Source organism: Uranotaenia lowii, chromosome 2, assembly GCF_029784155.1.
Source record: "Uranotaenia lowii strain MFRU-FL chromosome 2, ASM2978415v1, whole genome shotgun sequence".
Taxonomy (NCBI): domain Eukaryota; kingdom Metazoa; phylum Arthropoda; class Insecta; order Diptera; family Culicidae; genus Uranotaenia; species Uranotaenia lowii.
The window spans coordinates 69,280,366-69,299,069 of NC_073692.1; the positions used below are offsets into that span (position 1 = coordinate 69,280,366).

General features: G+C 34.2%; 1 protein-coding gene across 1 annotated transcript; it reads left to right on the plus strand.

Annotated features, from left to right (window-relative positions):
• Positions 1-2,683: 2,683 nt before the first annotated feature.
• LOC129741531 (protein FAM200A-like) lies at positions 2,684-17,006 on the plus strand. Its single transcript, XM_055733271.1, has 4 exons — positions 2,684-2,805; positions 6,236-6,617; positions 6,821-7,003; positions 16,932-17,006. Exons 1-4 carry the CDS (start codon positions 2,684-2,686, stop codon positions 17,004-17,006), a joined length of 762 nt encoding a protein of 253 aa, XP_055589246.1.
• The last annotated feature ends 1,698 nt before the right edge of the window (positions 17,007-18,704 follow it).

Sequence of the window (18,704 nt, forward strand, 5' to 3'; positions counted from 1 at the left end):
TTGTCATTTTTGTCATTTTTGTCATTTTTGTCATTTTTGTCATTTTTGTCATATTTTTCATTTTTGTCATTTTTGTCATTTTTTTCATTTTTGTCATTTTTGTCATTTTTGTCATTTTTGTCATTTTTGTCATTTTTGTCATTTTTGTCATTTTTGTCATTTTTGTCATTTTTGTCATTTTTGTCATTTTGCCATTTTTGTCATTTTTGTCATTTTTGTCATTTTTGTCATTTTTGTCATTTTTGTCATTTTTGTCATTTTTGTCATTTTTGTCATTTTTGTCATTTTTGTCATTTTTGTCATTTTTGTCATTTTTGTCATTTTTGTCATTTTTGTCATTTTTGTCATTTTTGTCATTTTTGTCATTTTTGTCATTTTTGTCATTTTTGTCATTTTTGTCATTTTTGTCATTTTTGTCATTTTTGTCATTTTTGTCACTTTTGTCATTTTTGTCATTTTTGTCATTTTTGTCATTTTTGTCATTTTTGTCATTTTTGTCATTTTTGTCATTTTTGTCATTTTTGTCATTTTTGTCATTTTTGTCATTTTTGTCATTTTTGTCATTTTTGTCATTTTTGTCATTTTTGTCATTTTTGTCATTTTTGTCATTTTTGTCATTTTTGTCATTTTTGTCATTTTTGTCATTTTTGTCATTTTTGTCATTTTTGTCATTTTTGTCATTTTTGTCATTTTTGTCATTTTTGTCATTTTTGTCATTTTTGTCATTTTTGTCATTTTTGTCATTTTTGTCATTTTTGTCATTTTAGTCATTTTTGTCATTTTCGTCATTTTTGTCATTTTTGTCATTTTTGTCATTTTTGTCATTTTTGTCATTTTTGTCATTTTTGTCATTTTTGTCATTTTTGTCATTTTTGTCGTTTTTGTCATTTTTGTCATTTTTGTCATTTTTGTCATTTTTGTCATTTTTGTCATTTTTGTCATTTTTGTCATTTTTGTCATTTTTGTCATTTTTGTCATTTTTGTCATTTTTGTCATTTTTGTCATTTTTGTCATTTTTGTCATTTTTGTCATTTTTGTCATTTTTGTCATTTTTGTCATTTTTGTCATTTTTGTCATTTTTGTCATTTTTGTCATTTTTGTTATTTTTGTCATTTTTGTCATTTTTGTCATTTTTGTCATTTTTGTCATTTTTGTCATTTTTGTCATTTTTGTCATTTTTGTCATTTTTGTCATTTTTGTCATTTTTGTCATTTTTGTCATTTTTGTCATTTTTGTCATTTTTGTCATTTTTGTCATTTTTGTCATTTTTGTCATTTTTGTCATTTTTGTCATTTTTGTCATTTTTGTCATTTTTGTCATTTTTGTCATTTTTGTCATTTTTGTCATTTTTGTCATTTTTGTCATTTTTGTCATTTTTGTCATTTTTGTCATTTTTGTCATTTTTGTCATTTTTGTCATTTTTGTCATTTTTGTCATTTTTGTCATTTTCGTCATTTTTGTCATTTTTGTCATTTTTGTCATTCTTTTTATTTTAAAAAATAAAGAGACATTCATTTCTCACGCATTCACTTTTACAGTTTTAAACAGGCTGTACTAATCCCTGTGAGAGGAATCAAAACACCACCCTGAGGAAAGCTGATCAAAAGTTGCGTGATTCAAAAATCGACGATTGTCAACTAGGTGAAATGAGAAAAAAACAAGACACCCGAATCAAGTCACTTAGCCATTCATGTATGTTAAACTGTTGCAGTTACCAGCTCGTTTGAGGATTGACTAAGGGGAACCTCTAAAACGTAAAATCTCTCAGCACCACCCAGCATGTCTGACTGGGTGTTTGGGAAAAAGTGCTCCCCTTCGAAATTCAACCGTTGAATTGTAAATATTGATTCAATTCTCCGGCTTCACTCTGATGTTGAGGCGGCAGAGGACCAAATCGCCACAACTTGGGCGGAAAAAAATAGACACGAAGAAGGAGAGTGTGTTGATGTGGACGGAATTAGGGTATCAATTTCAAATCGCTGGAAGCTGTTCGGGAGGGCTTTATTTGTCGTGTTCAGTGCTTTTTTGTTTTATTCCTCTCGATTGCTCTAGATTATAACGTGAGCAGCACACGGCCTACAAAGTGAGTAGGAGATCGTGGGAAATTTGATTGGGCTTCGTAGACATCATTATTGGAAGTGGTAAATTGGATCAATTTGGTTCGATTTGGAGTTTCCCTATAGAAAATGGGTGCAACGAAGACATCAGATCGAAATGCACTTTTACTTATTGTCCATTATGCACAGATCCATTCCCAAATTGACCAGGTGCAATTCAATAAAAAGATAAAACGAGAAGCTAAACTGTACTAAACGAAAGTTGCGCAATACGCTCTGGGTAGAAATGTGAATCGATAATGCGTGTTGATCCAATTTATCTAAATCAAATCAAACCCTCCTTCCTCGGTCTTTCCACTGGCCTACCATTGCCGACATTCGAAGAGTTGGGATCAATCAAAAACCAACAAATAGTCCATTGATTCACTCAAGGCATGCACATGCAAACTCGATGGGTATCGAAATGCACCCGTGTTGCAACTGAATCAGATCGACTGTCTGGTGAGCTCCTTGGAGACGAATCGTCTGTCATGAGAACAGGGCAGGACCAGATTTTATGAATGACCGCCTGTTGTTTGGCTTGAAGTTTCACAAAAAAAAAACTCAACAATTCCAAGCTGGGATCAATGATTTACGCGCCGAGGTCCTACAACCAAACTGAAACTGCAATGTTTGCAAATGCTTTGGCGATGTACCGTTTGTTTGTGAAAACAGAACCGAAAGGTGGGACTTATGTTAAAGTAAACTGGTGAGTCGGATACATTTTTTGAACCCAGCTGACAAAAGTACCTTCTAGGATGCTTTATTCTTCAAGATACCAGAGCCGGTGTGAAGACCTTATGCGATCAAATATTTGCCTATGGCTGATGCATGTTATTTGTTAGAAATAATTTTGACGCAGTTGCTACTGGATATTTTGGTTGATGCCTACTTAGAGCAAGTTCACTGGTGTTGGGAAAAAGTGGTAGAAATTATGACATTTTTAAAATTTTACCATACTAAATTGTTTTCAAGATCTTGGGGCGTTGTATTTTTTTACAACACTGTTTCTATTTCAGCCGTATGTGATAGAAATATTGCTATTTTTGCATCACAGCATGCGAAAATACAACACGTGTTGTAAAAAAACTATAAGTCCACAGATCTTGAAAATGTTTTTGCATGGGAAAATTTTCAAAATGTGCCGTAAGTGTCAAAATTTCTACCACTTTTTCCACTTTTTTCCACTTTTTAAATCGAAAGCAAATGTGAAAGCAAATTATTCATGTGTCTCTGTTTGGCACGATAAACTGAGAATCACAAGAGGTCTTGGAGGGGCAAAAGTACTAATCGCAAATGGGGCGAAAGTACGAATGATATACAGGGTCCATCAAAGATATCTGAACTGATTTTTTTTTCTTTTTTCAAAAATACACTGGAAACATCTGCGCATAGTTTTGTTTCTACAAACAGCTGCTCGCACGAAAATTTCGCAAACATGATGAGAAGTGAATTTCGTGAACATGTTGAGAATCGACATTTAAAGAAGAACCCCAAATTCGAGCAGTTTTTTCGCTCATGTATAGGATTTGTATTAGATGCGAACACAGAAGATGCTGCTGGAAGCAAAGATTTAAATAAAATAATTTTTCACTTGACTGGTGGAATTTTGAAGGGTCGTATTTATACCCCACAGCATTCAAACCTTTGCCCCAGAGGTGGGGTAAAAGAACGTTTCGATACAAGTTATGCATTTTCAGTAAAGCATTCGATAGGGTCGACATTCCTTTGTTACTTTTCAAGTTAGCTAAGCTTGGGTTTAATCATAGACTTTTGCAATGGATCCAGTCATATTTAACTGGTAGAACACAAAGAGTAGGATTTGAAGGAAGTCTGTCACCAGTTGTAAATGTAACATCAGGTGTTCCTCAAGGTTCTCATCTTGGCCCGTTACTGTTTATTTTATTTGTTAACGATGTTGACTACATCTTAAAAGATTTAAATGTTTCAATTTACGCAGACGATATGAAAATTTTTCTGGAAATACGTAAACCATCGGATATTGAAGTGTTTCAACGTTGACTTAATTTTTTTTTATACCTGGTGTTAAAAATGTTTACTAGAGCTTAATGTAAAAAATGTAACTCAATATCATTTTCGAGAAAGCAACTAATGAGACAAGAATCAGTAAAATTAGGTCAAAATAAAGTTGAAAGGTGTAGTCAAGTGAGAGACTTAGGAATCTTATTGGACTCTAAACTAACCTTCGTTGTTCATTTTAATAATATTACCTACAAGGCAAGTAATATGCTTGGTTTTATCAAAAGATTTAGTCTGCAATTTAATGATCCTTACACAATAAAAACTTTGTATGTAGCTTATGTTAGGCCCCTCCTTGAATACTGCAGTGTTGTGTGGTCTCCATACCAAGAAGTTCACATAAATCGTATTGAGTCAGTACAAAAGCAATTCTTGTTGTTTGCCTTGCGTAAATTAGGCTGGACGACTTTACCCCTTCCATCATATGAATCTCGATGCATGCTTATTAATTTAAACACACTGAAAAAACGAAGAGAGTTTGCAATGATAGCCTTCATAAATGATACTGTGACTCAAAAAGTAAATGCTCCTGAAATTTTAGAAAATCTTAACTTTTATGCTCCCACTAGATCTTTAAGAAACCGGAATTTATTTTACATCAACAGTCACAGAACAAATTATGCCAAAAATGTACCAATTAACAGAATGATGTCCTGCTATAATATGTATTATGAAAATCTAGATGTTACAATGAACAGAAATAAACTTAAAAAACAATTCTTCCGGATTAATTAGGCATAGTATATAACTAGTTATAAACGTATTTGTAAATGAAACGGTCTACAATTGATTGACGACAATAAATAAATAAATAAAAAACAATGACTTAATAAAAAATTGGTGCAAGTCCAAGTTTTCATGTTTTGAGGCTTCTTTAAGCTGTAGCTTTTAATAACTGCATATTAAACAGTTGCCATTGATGTAGATTTTAGATTAACGTGATTAAAAGCATAATGCACAAAAAGTAAGTTGAAACTATGATTGGCTTGGTTTTATGCCGATTAAAGTGAACCTCGTCTAATGGCGAGTTTGGGCTTTGACGAGTTGATTAAATAAAATCATACTTAAATTCCAAATTTTATTCATAATGAGTGATTGAAATAGTGTGCATAATTCTTTCATATCGTCGTACAACGTCTTATTACGTTCATGAACATTTAACAGCAAGTTTAATACCCAGGTTATGTTGAGTGGTCCAAAATAAGTCCCTAAGGAATAAAGTAAGACCTATTTTCGACATGGGTCAAATTGCTATTAAAACCAGTTATATTGCTTTTTCGAGATTGCAAAATAGTTTTCACGTGTTTTATGATAGCTGTGAACATGTTTGTATTTGTAAAATTCATCACAGCTATGCAGCAAACCTCTTGAAAGTTGACTCCAATAATAACACGTCCTCCTGAAATGGCCCTGATTCGGTTCAACTGTGAAAAATCATAACTTTATTTTCAATTTTCTCTCCGTTAACAACTTACTTAAATAAAATTTTGGATGTGATTAGAATCATAAGAAGTAGCTTAACTATATTTGGTCAAAATTTTTATGAACAACATGATTTATGAGAGAAATATTGGCAAAATGTTACAAGGTGGTCCAAAATATGTACCCGGTCCAAAATAAGTCCGTTACCCTACTCAATATTTTGTTCCAACGAAATATATTATCCATACCTGTTGGACGACTTTAACTCGGACAGTTATGTAAGCTTATTTTATCATGCAAGGTTTGACATACCGTTGTGATGAATGTGCAGTAGTATTAGTGAAACTAAAAGGATGCTCCCACGGTTCTTGCTGTTCTTGCACAAGGTTTGCTACCGCAAACGTAAGAACATTCATTCACACACACATTGTGTTAGCATACGTCAGAAAAGTTTGATACATTCGCTTCATTCGAGAAACGGTGTTGTGTAGTACTGACTGAGTGGTGAAAATATCAGTTTGAATTTTAAAAGAACCGCAAATCCGGAAGCAGCATGGCTAGTGCGTCCAAAAAACGAAAAATTGACGCGGAACACCGTGTTTTAATGACGAATGGCAAGAGAAGTATTTTTTCACACTTCTTAAAGAAAAGCCGATTTGTTTGATCTGTTCTGAAAGCGTTTCTGTAGTGAGCATCGTGTGTCCCAAGGAAAAAGCTGCCTTCAATAACATAAGTCTGTCCAGGAACACGGTTACTCGGAGAGTACAAGTTCTTGGGGATGACCTGAAAACCACACTGCGTGAACGGGTTTCCATCTTCAAATTTTACTCTCTGGCTATGGATGAGAGCACCGATGTTAAAAATACGGCTCAGCTCGCTATTTTCATCAGAGGAATCGACTGCAATTTTCAGATCACTAAGGAAATGGCAGCTCTAGTTCCAATGAAAGGCACTACTACCGGAAAAGACTTGATGGAAGCTGTCGTGACCTGCATGAAGGATCTTGGGCTCTCTTTTACTAATATGAATGGTCTTACATCTGACGGAGCTCCATCGATGGTTGGGAAAAAACACTGAAGTTGTAGCACTCCTTTGAAAGGAAAAACAGCTGCAAGGATAGTGATATAATCTCAGCACACTGCATTATACACCAAGAGAACCTTTGTGCTAAGACGCTCAATATTCCGGACGTTATGGCTTTCGTCGTTAAGACAATCAATTTCATCAAGGCCAGAGGTCTTAACCATTCCCTGTTCCAACAGATGTTGACCGAAATGGAAGCTGAATACGGTGATTTGCTGTATTATTGCGAGGTCCGTTGGTTGAGTCGTGGGGCTATGCTGGAGCGGTTTTACTCGTTTCGGAAGGAAATTGCCTTGTTCTTGCAGGACAAAGGGAAATCGACTGCTAAAATCAACGACCCTATGGGAACGTCCATAAATGACGTAGCTTTTTTTCGATTTTTTTCTTTCTCCGGAGTGATGACCAGCACTTCTTGTTCTCTTTTGCCTACAATTCGCTTTGGACGAATCTTTCTATCCGAGGCTGGGGCCTTGTGGATTTTGCTATGCTCCTTTTGGAGAACATTTGAAGCAAACTATAAATTGCATTTCTTGCATGTACGCTCCTTGATACGCTTGAAAACAGTCGGGCAGTAGGAGTCAAAAGCTACATGTTCAGACTGGATTGAATTAGGCATAATTTTGCTCAATTTTGATTTTTTTTTTCGATATTTAATCAAAGCTACGTAGCTTTACTTGAACCCCTACCCCCCCTCTCGTCACACATCGTCACATAAAGTTAAACTCCCCCCCTCCCCCTCAAATGCTACGTCATTTATGGATGTTCCCTAAGTGGATTTGTGATTTGGCTTTTTTGGTGGATATTACCAAACATCTCAACGACTTGAACACTAAATTGCAAGGTAAGGATCAGCACGTGGGAATATTTTTTCCCACATCAAAGGTTTTGAGACCAAATTGAAGCTCTGGTGTTGCCAAATTATTGCTGGTAATTTGGAGCACGTTCCTTTTTTTGCTGAAAATAACCCGTGTGAAACGAGAAGATATTCTGCAAAAATCGAAGCCCTTTAACAAGAATTTGCAAGGCACTTCGGTGATTTCCGTGAATACAGTACGGAAATAACAATTTTCTCAACGCTATTTATCGTTGATTGTAATATTCCCGAAAAATTCCAATTGGAGATAATCGATCTTCAATGTAACGATGAGCTCGAATCGAAGTTTCACGATACTCCTCTCGTCGATTTCTACCGCGACCAAGTGAATGAAGAAAACTATCCTACTCTCCGCCAGCATGTGATGAAGATGCTTTCCCTGTTTGGAAGTACATTTCTTTGTGAGCAGCTCTTTTCAAGGATGAAAGCAGTTAAAAGCTACTCCCGTTAATCTTTGATAGACGATAACTTGGAATCATCTTTGCGGGTCTCGGTATCAACTTGTGGGATCAATATGCAACGAGTGTTGGAGAGCAACCATCAATTCCAAATTTCTCATTAAATTTCAATGTTGTTGACTTCTTCTGTTTTAAAACTCAAATAAATTTTCAATAAATAAATGATTTAAAATACATTTCTGAGAGTATTCACAATCCTAAATTTATGTTTCCAATTTCAATATAAACTTTATGAAAGATATCCCGTTTTTAACAGTATAGCATCCCTGGCCCGCGAGTTGAGATGGATTTCGATATTTGGCCCGTGATAAAAAAAGGTTGGGCAGGCCTGGTGTAGAGGATAATCTTAAAATCTTCTAAGCCAGCGGGTATGATATCGAATCTCGGTCACGACATACACAGTACATTTTCTGTGGGTTGGTGGTTTTAGCATTTGTAAGATGCTAACCATCATATCCTCGTAATATGAACGCTTAGAGTTAAGTAAAAGGAATCTCTTCGAAGAAACTTAAAGTTTCATTGAGATCCTGAATGTGTTTGTGTTCGTTTAAAAAAAAAATGTGATCACGATTCATTTAGTTGAAAACTTATCTTTTTGAACTCAAGATTTAAATGAAAACAATAGGTAACAATTTAGAATACTTTTTCTATAAAAAGTTAATAATAAATAAATAAAGTTTTTGGATAATTATTTTTTTCATGTAGAAAATATTTTGAAATGACGAAAAAAGATCTTTATGTCACATTTTGTTTAATTTTCCATCAAAAGTTCAATAACATTTTTTTTAATTTTCAAAGGTAACAGCATTGTCGTTTTGCATCATATGGCACATTTTAATTGAACATTAGATTTTTGTTAGAGATTCCAGTGATCCATTTTTGATATTTTGATATTTTGTTATCTCAACTACATTAAAAAGGTACACCCAATAAAATAGACAGAAAAGGTTAAAGGAAAGGTTAAAATCCTCTAAAAATAAACAAAAATAGAAATAGAAAAAAAAAGAATAAAATATTTTTTGTGTTAATGGAACTCTACTGTCGAGTTAAAAATTAAAGGTCCAACAAAAATTTAACATGTGTTTTAGTAAAAAAGATTTTAGTACGTTTCAAAGTAAGGTAAATAAATTTTTCGAGTGGTGTAGCAAAAATTTGCATCAACTTATCGGGGAAAATTGTTACAACATTGATTTTTTTTAAGAACATGTCAACCATCTGTAATTGTTCATTATGTCGCTTGGCGTGTAGTAGAACTGAGAACTCAACTTTGTTGATCAGTTTTGCTCAATCATTCATTTTACAAAAGCTGAAGCTTAAGCGGGTTGATGTATGTATGTCATGCTCAAAATTCCATCTCATGATCACTGACTAAGATCACGAGAACTCCAATCACTTCACCAACGCCGATGGTATACGCTCCTTTTTTAACTCAAAATTAAGTATGACCGAGCTTCAAAATATAGTTTGATTGTATGAACTTAAAGTTAAGTACCCTTTTTTCTCCTTGCGATGGTTCAAAATGGAGTTCGAACTGCGAACTCAAAATTGATACCTTTTTTTCCTTCGGCGAGGAAGCAAAGTTGAGTTCGACCTTATGAGCTAAAAATTGAACTTTCTTTGTTGGACTGAAAACACTTGGCGAGTTCACTTCGAACCGGAACAGCAAACAACGAACACGACGTAAAAGTTTGTCTTTCCGGAACAATTACCGGAAGACTATCCGCCATTGTCATCATAAATGATGAGCGGCTTGGAATGTCCGGAAACTTCCAGATGTTTTTTTACTTCCCGTGGAAAGTAACATCCGAAAGTTTTCTTTGACCAGGAGTGTCAAAACTTTCCACCGCTGTGTAATTGCAATGCAATGTACCGGAACAGCAACATCCGGGTACAATAAATTTTAACCATCCTTTAATTTCCTGAAAATAAACAACCCTCGATTAAAAAGGGTAAACGTGAGTTCGGCTGCCGAACTTAGTGTTGAGTATGCCTATCAGAACTTAGTTTTGCGATTGCCTAGTCGAACTCAAAGTTGAGGGCTGCCACTGAAGTGCTGTGTTGAACCAAAACTACCTAATTTTGAGTTTAAAAAAGGAGCGTGTATATAAAGAGTACTGTTCCGTCTATTAGATGTACATTTTTAAACTTACGCGATTTCTGACATTTAAGATACAAGTATAAAATATAAATATAAAATTGCACAATTTCTTCACAAATCCTTCATTAACGACTTGATAACTGACGAAACCTGAGTAAAAAACAGTTTCAAACAAATTTCAACAGTCAAATCCTACAATATGCTTAGTTCATTTAAAAATGGCACTCTTTCTTTTGCTGATAGCTAACTTCCTAGTAATTGGACATACAAAATTTTGTCATCATTTTGTTGTCTGTGAAAATTACTAACTGAACTATTTTTTTTTTCTTTAATTTTTTAACTAACATGTTTGTGAGATATGTACGATGCAAGAGAAAAAGAAAAAATATTTTGGACAGTTTCCTTCAAAATCCATCATTTTGAAATCGATAACCGGCAGAATTGTTGATTATTCAAAAAAAAATCTGTGCGTGAGTGGTGGAAAAGTATGCAAACACTGTCAAAAATATCCACAAAGTTCAAATCGTATGTTGGAGAGAAGCACATGATTAAAAACTTAGGGATAAAGCTTAGTTCTTTTAGAAATGGGACAGTTACGAATGCGTTTATCTCGAAAACCATTCGTTTGATCTAAATACTTTCTATGAAGGAAGTAAAGGTAATCTTATGATAATTCATGAAAAAATTTAAAAAATATATTTATCGTTTTTTTGTAAGAAAAAAATGCACTTTATTCTTGGTACCTCCCCTCGGCCGGCGCACACTTTTTTTATTCATGATAATAATCATGATAATAATTCATGATAATAATTTAGTGAATACAGCTGGTTCGAAATTGACAAAACTGTATTATTTTTGAGCCAGTTTAAAGCGTTTTTAATGCGAATACTGCTGACAAAATCTGACAATAACGAAGTGAATCCGTCATGAGATTGAATTTAAAGTATAATAGGTTAGTATAGATTGGAGGTTGCGAAGTTTACATACAATTTAAGGTTACTCTTTTTAGGCTTTAAAAAACAGCGAACACCAAAGTTTTCGTTAAGAAAGTTGTTGTTTTTTTTCCATAGGAACAAAATTTTTTCGAATATTTTTATTTTATACAAAACAATTAGCAAATACATGTTTTGATATACTCGGGTCCTTGCCACGAGCAGACATGGTATAGGATTCAAACGCAGGAATTTGTTCGAAATAGGGTATTTCATAAGTTTTGTCGTTAATCAGAAATCATCTGTCCCATTGCCTTGGCACCGGCTGTATAGCTTACGAGCTCTGGAACTAGCAAAAACATTGTTGATTGAGGTTGGGTTTGAATGACTTATTACTAGGCAACACTTTCAGCTTATCGGAGATTTTTTTGTGGACATTTCAGCGATCCACCCTTAGTTTTTCGCTTATTCCAAATTAAAAATGCTGGTATGAGACTTGACTTCCCTGATGACCCTTAACCGTAGTTACCGATCATGTGCTTCACTCCAATGCTTGATTTGAACTTTGTGGACATTTTTGACAGTGTTTGCATACTTTTCCACCACTCTCACACAGTAATTCTTTGAATAATCAAAGGTTTTATCAGCTATCAATTTGATAATGATGGATTTTGAAGGAAACTTCGTAAAAATATTTTTTTCATTTTCTCTTGCATCGTAAATATCTCAAAAATGGGTCAATTTAAAATTTTGAAAAAAATGGTCGGATAGTACTTTTCACAGGCAGCAGAATTTTGAATGTTGAATTACTAGTAAACGAGCTATTAGCAAAAGAAAGTGTCCCATTTCTAAAAGAACTAAGCTTCATCAGGAAAGTTCATGCTCATACCATTTTTTTTAATTTTTAATAAGCGAAAAACTAAATGTAGATCTCTTAAATGTCATGCAAATGGTTTTTATGATAAGCTAAAAGTGTTGCCAAGCTATGAATCATTAAAATTTTACCTGAAATAGCAAATTTTTGCTTATTCCAGAGCATGTGAGCTGTATAGCCGGTACCGAGACAATGAGACAGATGAGTTCTGATGGATGACAAAACTTGTGAAAAACAAACAAATTCCAGTGGTTGAGTCCTATAATATTTCTGCTCGTGGTATGGTCCTTAACAGATTGAAGTTTGTATTTGTTGGTTGTGTTGTTAGAAATATAATGATTTGCCAAGACTCTGCTCCTGTGAAAAAAAACAAGAATTTTCAAAACACTGGTCTACTTTTGAAGTTCAATTTCATGATGGTTTTGCTTCGTTTTAGTCAAATTTTTCCAGCTGACATTCCAGTAACTACGTTTTTAGTGGCACAAAAATAATCAAGTTTGGTTTATTTCGAAACACCTGAATCCGCCAAATTGCCCTCTGTTTCTTTCAAAAGAAAAGTATTGGGCCAAAAAGTAGCGAAAATTGAAGGAGGAGGATGCAACCACCCAAAATACAGATTTGACGAAGTATAAGTGGGAAAACTGATCAATTTCATGATTGAAAAAAGTGTGCGCTGGCCGAGGTACCAAGAATATTTCTTATAAAAAATGATAAATATTTTTTACAAATTTTTTCACGAATTATCATTAGATTACCGGTTTCGAAAGCCTAACGAAAAAACACAATTTTCCTTCAAATAAAATCTCATGATAATCCTGTAATGTTTTGGTTAGATTTCGTAAGCTGCCGTTCCAGTAAAAACGTTTATTAGTGGAACAAAAATTATCGAGTTCAGTTTCGAAACAACTAAGTAAATCAACCAAATTGCCTTCACTCTTCTGTTCTTATTGAAAAAGAAGAATTGAGAGATAATTGCATGAAATTATAATGAGAAGGATGCAGTCACCTACAATTTTGATAAGACGAAGTATTGGTAGAAAAAACTGACCAATAGATATTGAAAAAAGTTGTGATTACATACACGCGTTCAAAACTGGTCCATTTCTAATTTATTTTCGCTTTATAATAGTGCTCAAGGTTATTTTCCAATATTGCGAGAAAAATTCTGCGCAACTCCTTGCAAAACTCTATTTTCCATACCTCGTCCGTCGTAATAGTCCAACTCAGCAATCTCTTTGCAACCTGCAACAGATAATGCCTAAATAACTTACAGTAGTAGAGATGCAGCTTACTGGAGAAAATGTTGTATTGAATTTGTAGCTACAGAAAGTTTGCTTATACCATCTATCATATAAAATTCTCTTGTAACGGTGTTTGTAGTACTACTCCTCCGAAATGACCCAAACGATTCGAATGAAATTATTTTTAGAATATTCTGTAGCCATGCGAATCGGTTTATATCGAATAAAAACAACAGAAAGTCGCATGAATTGTCCGTAATAATTAAATTTGTAGTTTTTTGAATGAAATTAAAGTCATGGCTTCCATTTTTTCGACATTTTTTTTTTCCTTTGGGCGGTTTGTTTTTCGTCTCCAAGGTCGAGGCGTCGCGAGCAGACGTCATTAGAAGATAGTAACCATGGCATAGCATACTGATCAGTGAGAATATTTTGGCGCGTATTTCTCAACCAAGCATATTTTCAATGCAAGTGGTGGCGATATGATTTTTTTTTGTTTTTGATTCCTTTCTCATTTCTACAGTACATGGTTATTAATGACGCCTAGATGTGACTCAGGTTGACATTTTGTTGATCGAATAAAACATATAATATTTGTTTTGCCAAAATCTGAAATTGAAAAGTCAGGCATCCATTTTTAGAGATTTTCTTTTCTTCGAGGGGTTTGTTTTTCGTCTCCATGGGCGAGGCGTCGCTAGCAAACGTCGTTGCAAGTTGATAGTAACCAAAGCATACTGTTCATTGAACGCTGGAAATTTAAAAATTGGGCGCCTATTTCTCAACCAAGTACCTATATTTCTTATGCACGTGGGGGCGATATGCAACCTAGATGTGTTTTTTTCTTGCTCATTTGTACACAGCACATGGTAATAAATGACGCCTAGATGTGACACGGATTGATATTTTATCGATCGAATCAAAACCATATAAACGATTTCAAATAATAAAACCGTTTTTAATTCGTGTTAATTTAAGTAGTAAATTGTTGTCCAAAAAATATGAATTTTGTAAAGATAATTATGAAATAATGTTATGACACTTTGCGGACGTTTGAAAATAAGAAATTATGAAGCTTTACAATCAATTTCGTATAATCCAATACGCCTAGAACGCTAGAGTCATTAACTGAACAAGAGTTTTGTTTATTTATAGAGGATTTTAACCAACTTGGTCATACGTCCTCTCAACAAGAGTCTGTTCTTTGAAATAGATTAGATAGAATTGAAGTTTTAAAAGGCCGAATGAACGATTTGATTTTTTCAAACGTAAATTGAAGTTATCAATTAAATAATCTACTTTTTAATAACAAAAAGTGAGGATATGCATTTTCCGGAAGAATTTTCAATTAAGAAAGTAGACTAGAGCAAGTGCAAACTATCAACTTTTACAAAAAATGTATAAATTATTACTTCATCTAAAAATGGTTGGCTCCAAAAAAAAATTTTATTAAATAAACTTAACTCTTTTTTTTAAATCATTCATCAAAAAACTGTTTACACGTTTACTGTTTGTTTACACACAATTCAAGTACGAACTTAACATGAAAAGTGTGTTTTTGTTTAACATATTTTGGCTATATAGAAGAGACTTTTGATTCACTTTTTTGTTGAAAAGTTTTTTTGTGATTGATATTCCAGGTGCTGCTGATTTTTATGATGAACTTTGAATATGACCTGAAAGTGTTAAAAATAATATTAATTCCTGTAATTTCTTAGGTGGAATAAGTGAAAACGCACCATTTAGCTATGAAACATCTACAATTTAAGAATTTTATCTCCAAAATGGCCAGAAAGGTTATCCCGAGTGTTGAATCTGAAGCGGATATTCAAAATTATTATAAAGGTCATTGTAATTCAAGGTCTTTTGGTTGAACTGCATTCAGTGAAATTGAAGTACCAAGCATAAATTTATTCCGGAGAAAAACTTAGGATATATCATTGAAAGTTGATAAAACAGACAAACAAGAACAAGTATTAAATTCATTTTAAAGTCTTTTCACTGACGCATCTGAAAAAGACCTATGTGTTTTCACTTGCCCCAATAAATGGGACAAATGTATACTTCGATATTTCTTTTTGTCAACATAACAATTTTTTTTTTTTGAAAATATTTCTTTTTTCAGAGAATATGAAAGTTGAACTGTGGTGATATTCGTAAGGATTTGACCGGTGTTTCATTTTTGAAAATTATGATTTACAGTAAAAAAGACACATAATTTTCATTAAGGTTTTGTTAACATGATAATTTCCAGGAAACAAAATGAACTCATGAAACCATCGAAGCCTGAACAGATTATTTCATTTCGATCTATTAAATTTAAAAGAAAATCTGCTTTTCAATTAAATGTTATTAAATCTTAAAAATATAACGTAATCCTATTTTTTTTTTGTTTCGATGTTAGTCGTTTTACCATTTTTATGGCATTCGCGACTTTATCAACGTTACAGTTGGCGGATCGTTATTGAAAAACTATCCGGTACAACTGTGTTCGATGTTTACTCTTGGGCTCGAACTCGCGGACATCGGCTCAGGAGACAACAGACTTGCCAACTGAGCTATATCACAAGCCCGCGTAATCCTAAATGAAATCACAGATCACCACCAACAATGTTCAGGAAATTTTGAAATCAGAACTGCTTCAATTAAAATCTTTAAAATAATAGGTAAATATATCTAAACATATGTTATCCTCTTTTCAAAACCAATCGTTTCTTTGATTCATTGGGTTAAAGTTCAAAGGAATTAATTTGCATTTTTTTGCTTGAATAAAAAAAAGGAATTTGCAATACACAAAATTGCCAGATTTAATGCCATGACAAGTGCTGTTTAGGAACACTTTAAGTTGAAATGTGTAAAGTCTATAACTTAAGTATCAGGCGAATCTTTTTGGAAATGATTTTGGTGAAACTGTGGAGTTTAATTCAAACTGCTTCGAAGGATGAGGATGGTGAATAAAAAGCTGTTTTAAAATGGTTATTAAAAAATCTTTTCTTATGTTTTTTTATTTCTTCAGTTCTAAAAAATACACCATACAAAGCTAATTGGGAGCTGAAAGCGCTGCGTTAGGCAAAATATTCGGCAAATACTCCAAAAATTGTCCGAAATTAAAAACAATATAACAAAACGGAATAAATCTACTGAATGGAATACAGCAAATGAAACATACATATTATCAACATACAGTTATTTATTGAACAAGTTACAAAAATTGGATTAAAAAAAACCGTTGAGTTTAAATTCTTTGGTTAAATTTTGATAGAATTGAGCGGGACGATTCCAGTCAAGGGAAAGAAGGGAAATGTAAAGAAAACTAGGAAAAATAGAAAATGGACGCCAAATTGAACATGGTAAGACGAAGTTTACCGGGTCTGCTAGTATTTTATAAAACTCTTTTACAAAAAAAAACCGTTACAATGCATCAGCTGCTCAAACTTTTAATTCATCTCCTTCTGTTCACTGTCCTTTACTGGTAACCTAATCCTCTCAGCTTCAATCAGCTGTATCGAGAGCGAACAAAAACTATTTTTGTCAAAGGTGCGACCTTGGTCTAACGAAAACACGGAAATGAAAATTTCGGAAAAATAGGTACATAGATCTCTAATCGTAGAGTACCGGCGGCAGCGCACCACCCCAAATGTTAGTTCGCATTGCCAATAAAATATGTTTCCACTCAATGGGAAAACAAGTGATACTTGAATGAATCATTCGACGCAGCCATGATGATGTGTGATGCGACCAAAGTTTTAGGGATGGGGTGGCAGATACCTACATAAGCAAGTTAAATCAACCACCATCTTTCACCTTTTGCACAAACAGCAGCCCTCTATGGAAACCAGTGAGATGAGGGTTGATAATGCGGAACTACGAAGAAGGGTGCCTTCGATAGATTAGCCATAGTGGATTACAGGCACCGGCTGCTGCTGCTGTTTCTGCTGTCTCGGGATCGGATCTGGTGGACAACCGATGTGGGAAAACAGAAGAATCAGGTTTCTTCCCGTTCTTCCGGCTGGCTATCTGGTTCGAGGTTCCAAAGAGGGGAAGTAGGTACTGTCCCCTGACCGAATGTTTTTGAAATAACAGTTTTTTCCTCTCTTCTTCTTACTTACTCAGATTTGTTCTCCCGTTCCCATGCAAGCATATTGTTTGAGATCTCTTAATTTTTATATTTATTTAATTCCCATCATTTTAACGGGAAATAAAATTCAGTCCCATGAGACGCATCAAACCGGTCCCGTGGGATTGTCAATATCGAGTGGTGAGAAATTTTTTCTATGATTTGGATCGATTCGGTCGATCGTAATTTCTGATCTAATTTAGTTAACTTATCCAGCCCTTAAAGAGGTGTTCGAATCAAGTATAACCTATTTAACAAAACAGTTCAAATATTTCAGAAAAAATATTTTAACTTAATTTTGATTAGGGTTTTGCATGCCTTACCAACACAATCATCGGAGCGCATAACACTTACGATATGAATTAGGTATATGAAATCTATTACAATAAGCTTGTCAGATTTTTGTTTTATTTTAAAATCAGGCAAAATTCGTACACTTCAATTTAGAATTTTTAATCTTAAATTCATACTTTGTCCGGGCAAATTGAAAACAAAACAAGAATATATACGCTTGAAACATTTTTTTATTAAATAACATCAGCATATCATCGTACATATATCAAATCGTGTTTAAGACTTCCAAAAAATCGTATTTGGTGTTAATAACATTTGTTTAAAATTTCGTTTATGGATGCAAGACCTAAAAATGGTAGGTAATAACTCAATTTGTGTATGTGTTTTTTTTTTTTGTTGGTTTTAGGATATAAAATTAATCTGAACAAAACTCTGGCTTTTCTCCGAATCGGGTCAAACCGGACGTTTCGCACAAGAGTATTTTACCCCAAATCCTGGCCAAAACCTCGAAATTAAAATTTAAAAATTCTACTAACTAATGCGTGAACGCGCACAACTGTGCTCACCTGTATGTAGCATCTTGATTTGTCAAGAGTGAACCAGTGCTTTGTTTACGTTTGAAACATTCGTTTCTCCCAAAATGTCGCGAATCAAAAATAAGTTAAAATTCGTGGATGCGTGAGAAGGGCATCTCGATGAATGACGTGGCGAAACGTTTCGGCATTCATCCGGCGAGCGTAAAATCCATCATCAACAAGTTCGGGGAACACTATAAATTTGATGATTTGCCAGGAAGAGGCAGAAAACCAGGTCCATCTGACCCAAATCTGGACCATGAGGTAATTAACCTCATCAACCGGAATCGATCGATGTCCATACGGGATTTGGCGAAAAAAGCTGGGACATTGATCGGAATGGTACAGCGGATCAAGAAGCGGAACAACCTGAAGACATACAAGAAGCAGAAAGAAAAAACACGAGACAAAACCAGAGCCCGGGAGCTTATCATCGGATTTTGCAGAGGCCAGATGCGTGCATTCATTCTCATGGATGATGAAACTTATGTAAAAGAGGATTCCAGTAGATACTCTTCCGGGACCACAATTCTACACTGCAGCTATTGGGGAGGATGTGAGTGACCACGAGAAGTTGATTGAGGTGGAAAAATTTGGCCAGAAAGT

What these genes read in the sequence shown, in the direction of transcription:
- LOC129741531 (XM_055733271.1), top strand. Translation starts at nt 2,684, where the DNA reads ATGATTTACGCGCCGAGGTCCTACAACCAAACTGAAACTGCAATGTTT. An exon ending in CTGACGGAGCTCCATCGATG is followed by an intron (nt 6,618 to 6,820) that starts GTTGGGAAAAAA and finishes CTGTTCCAACAG; the next exon opens with ATGTTGACCGAAATGGAAGC. An exon ending in TGGGAACGTCCATAAATGAC is followed by an intron (nt 7,004 to 16,931) that starts GTAGCTTTTTTT and finishes TTGCACAAACAG; the next exon opens with CAGCCCTCTATGGAAACCAG.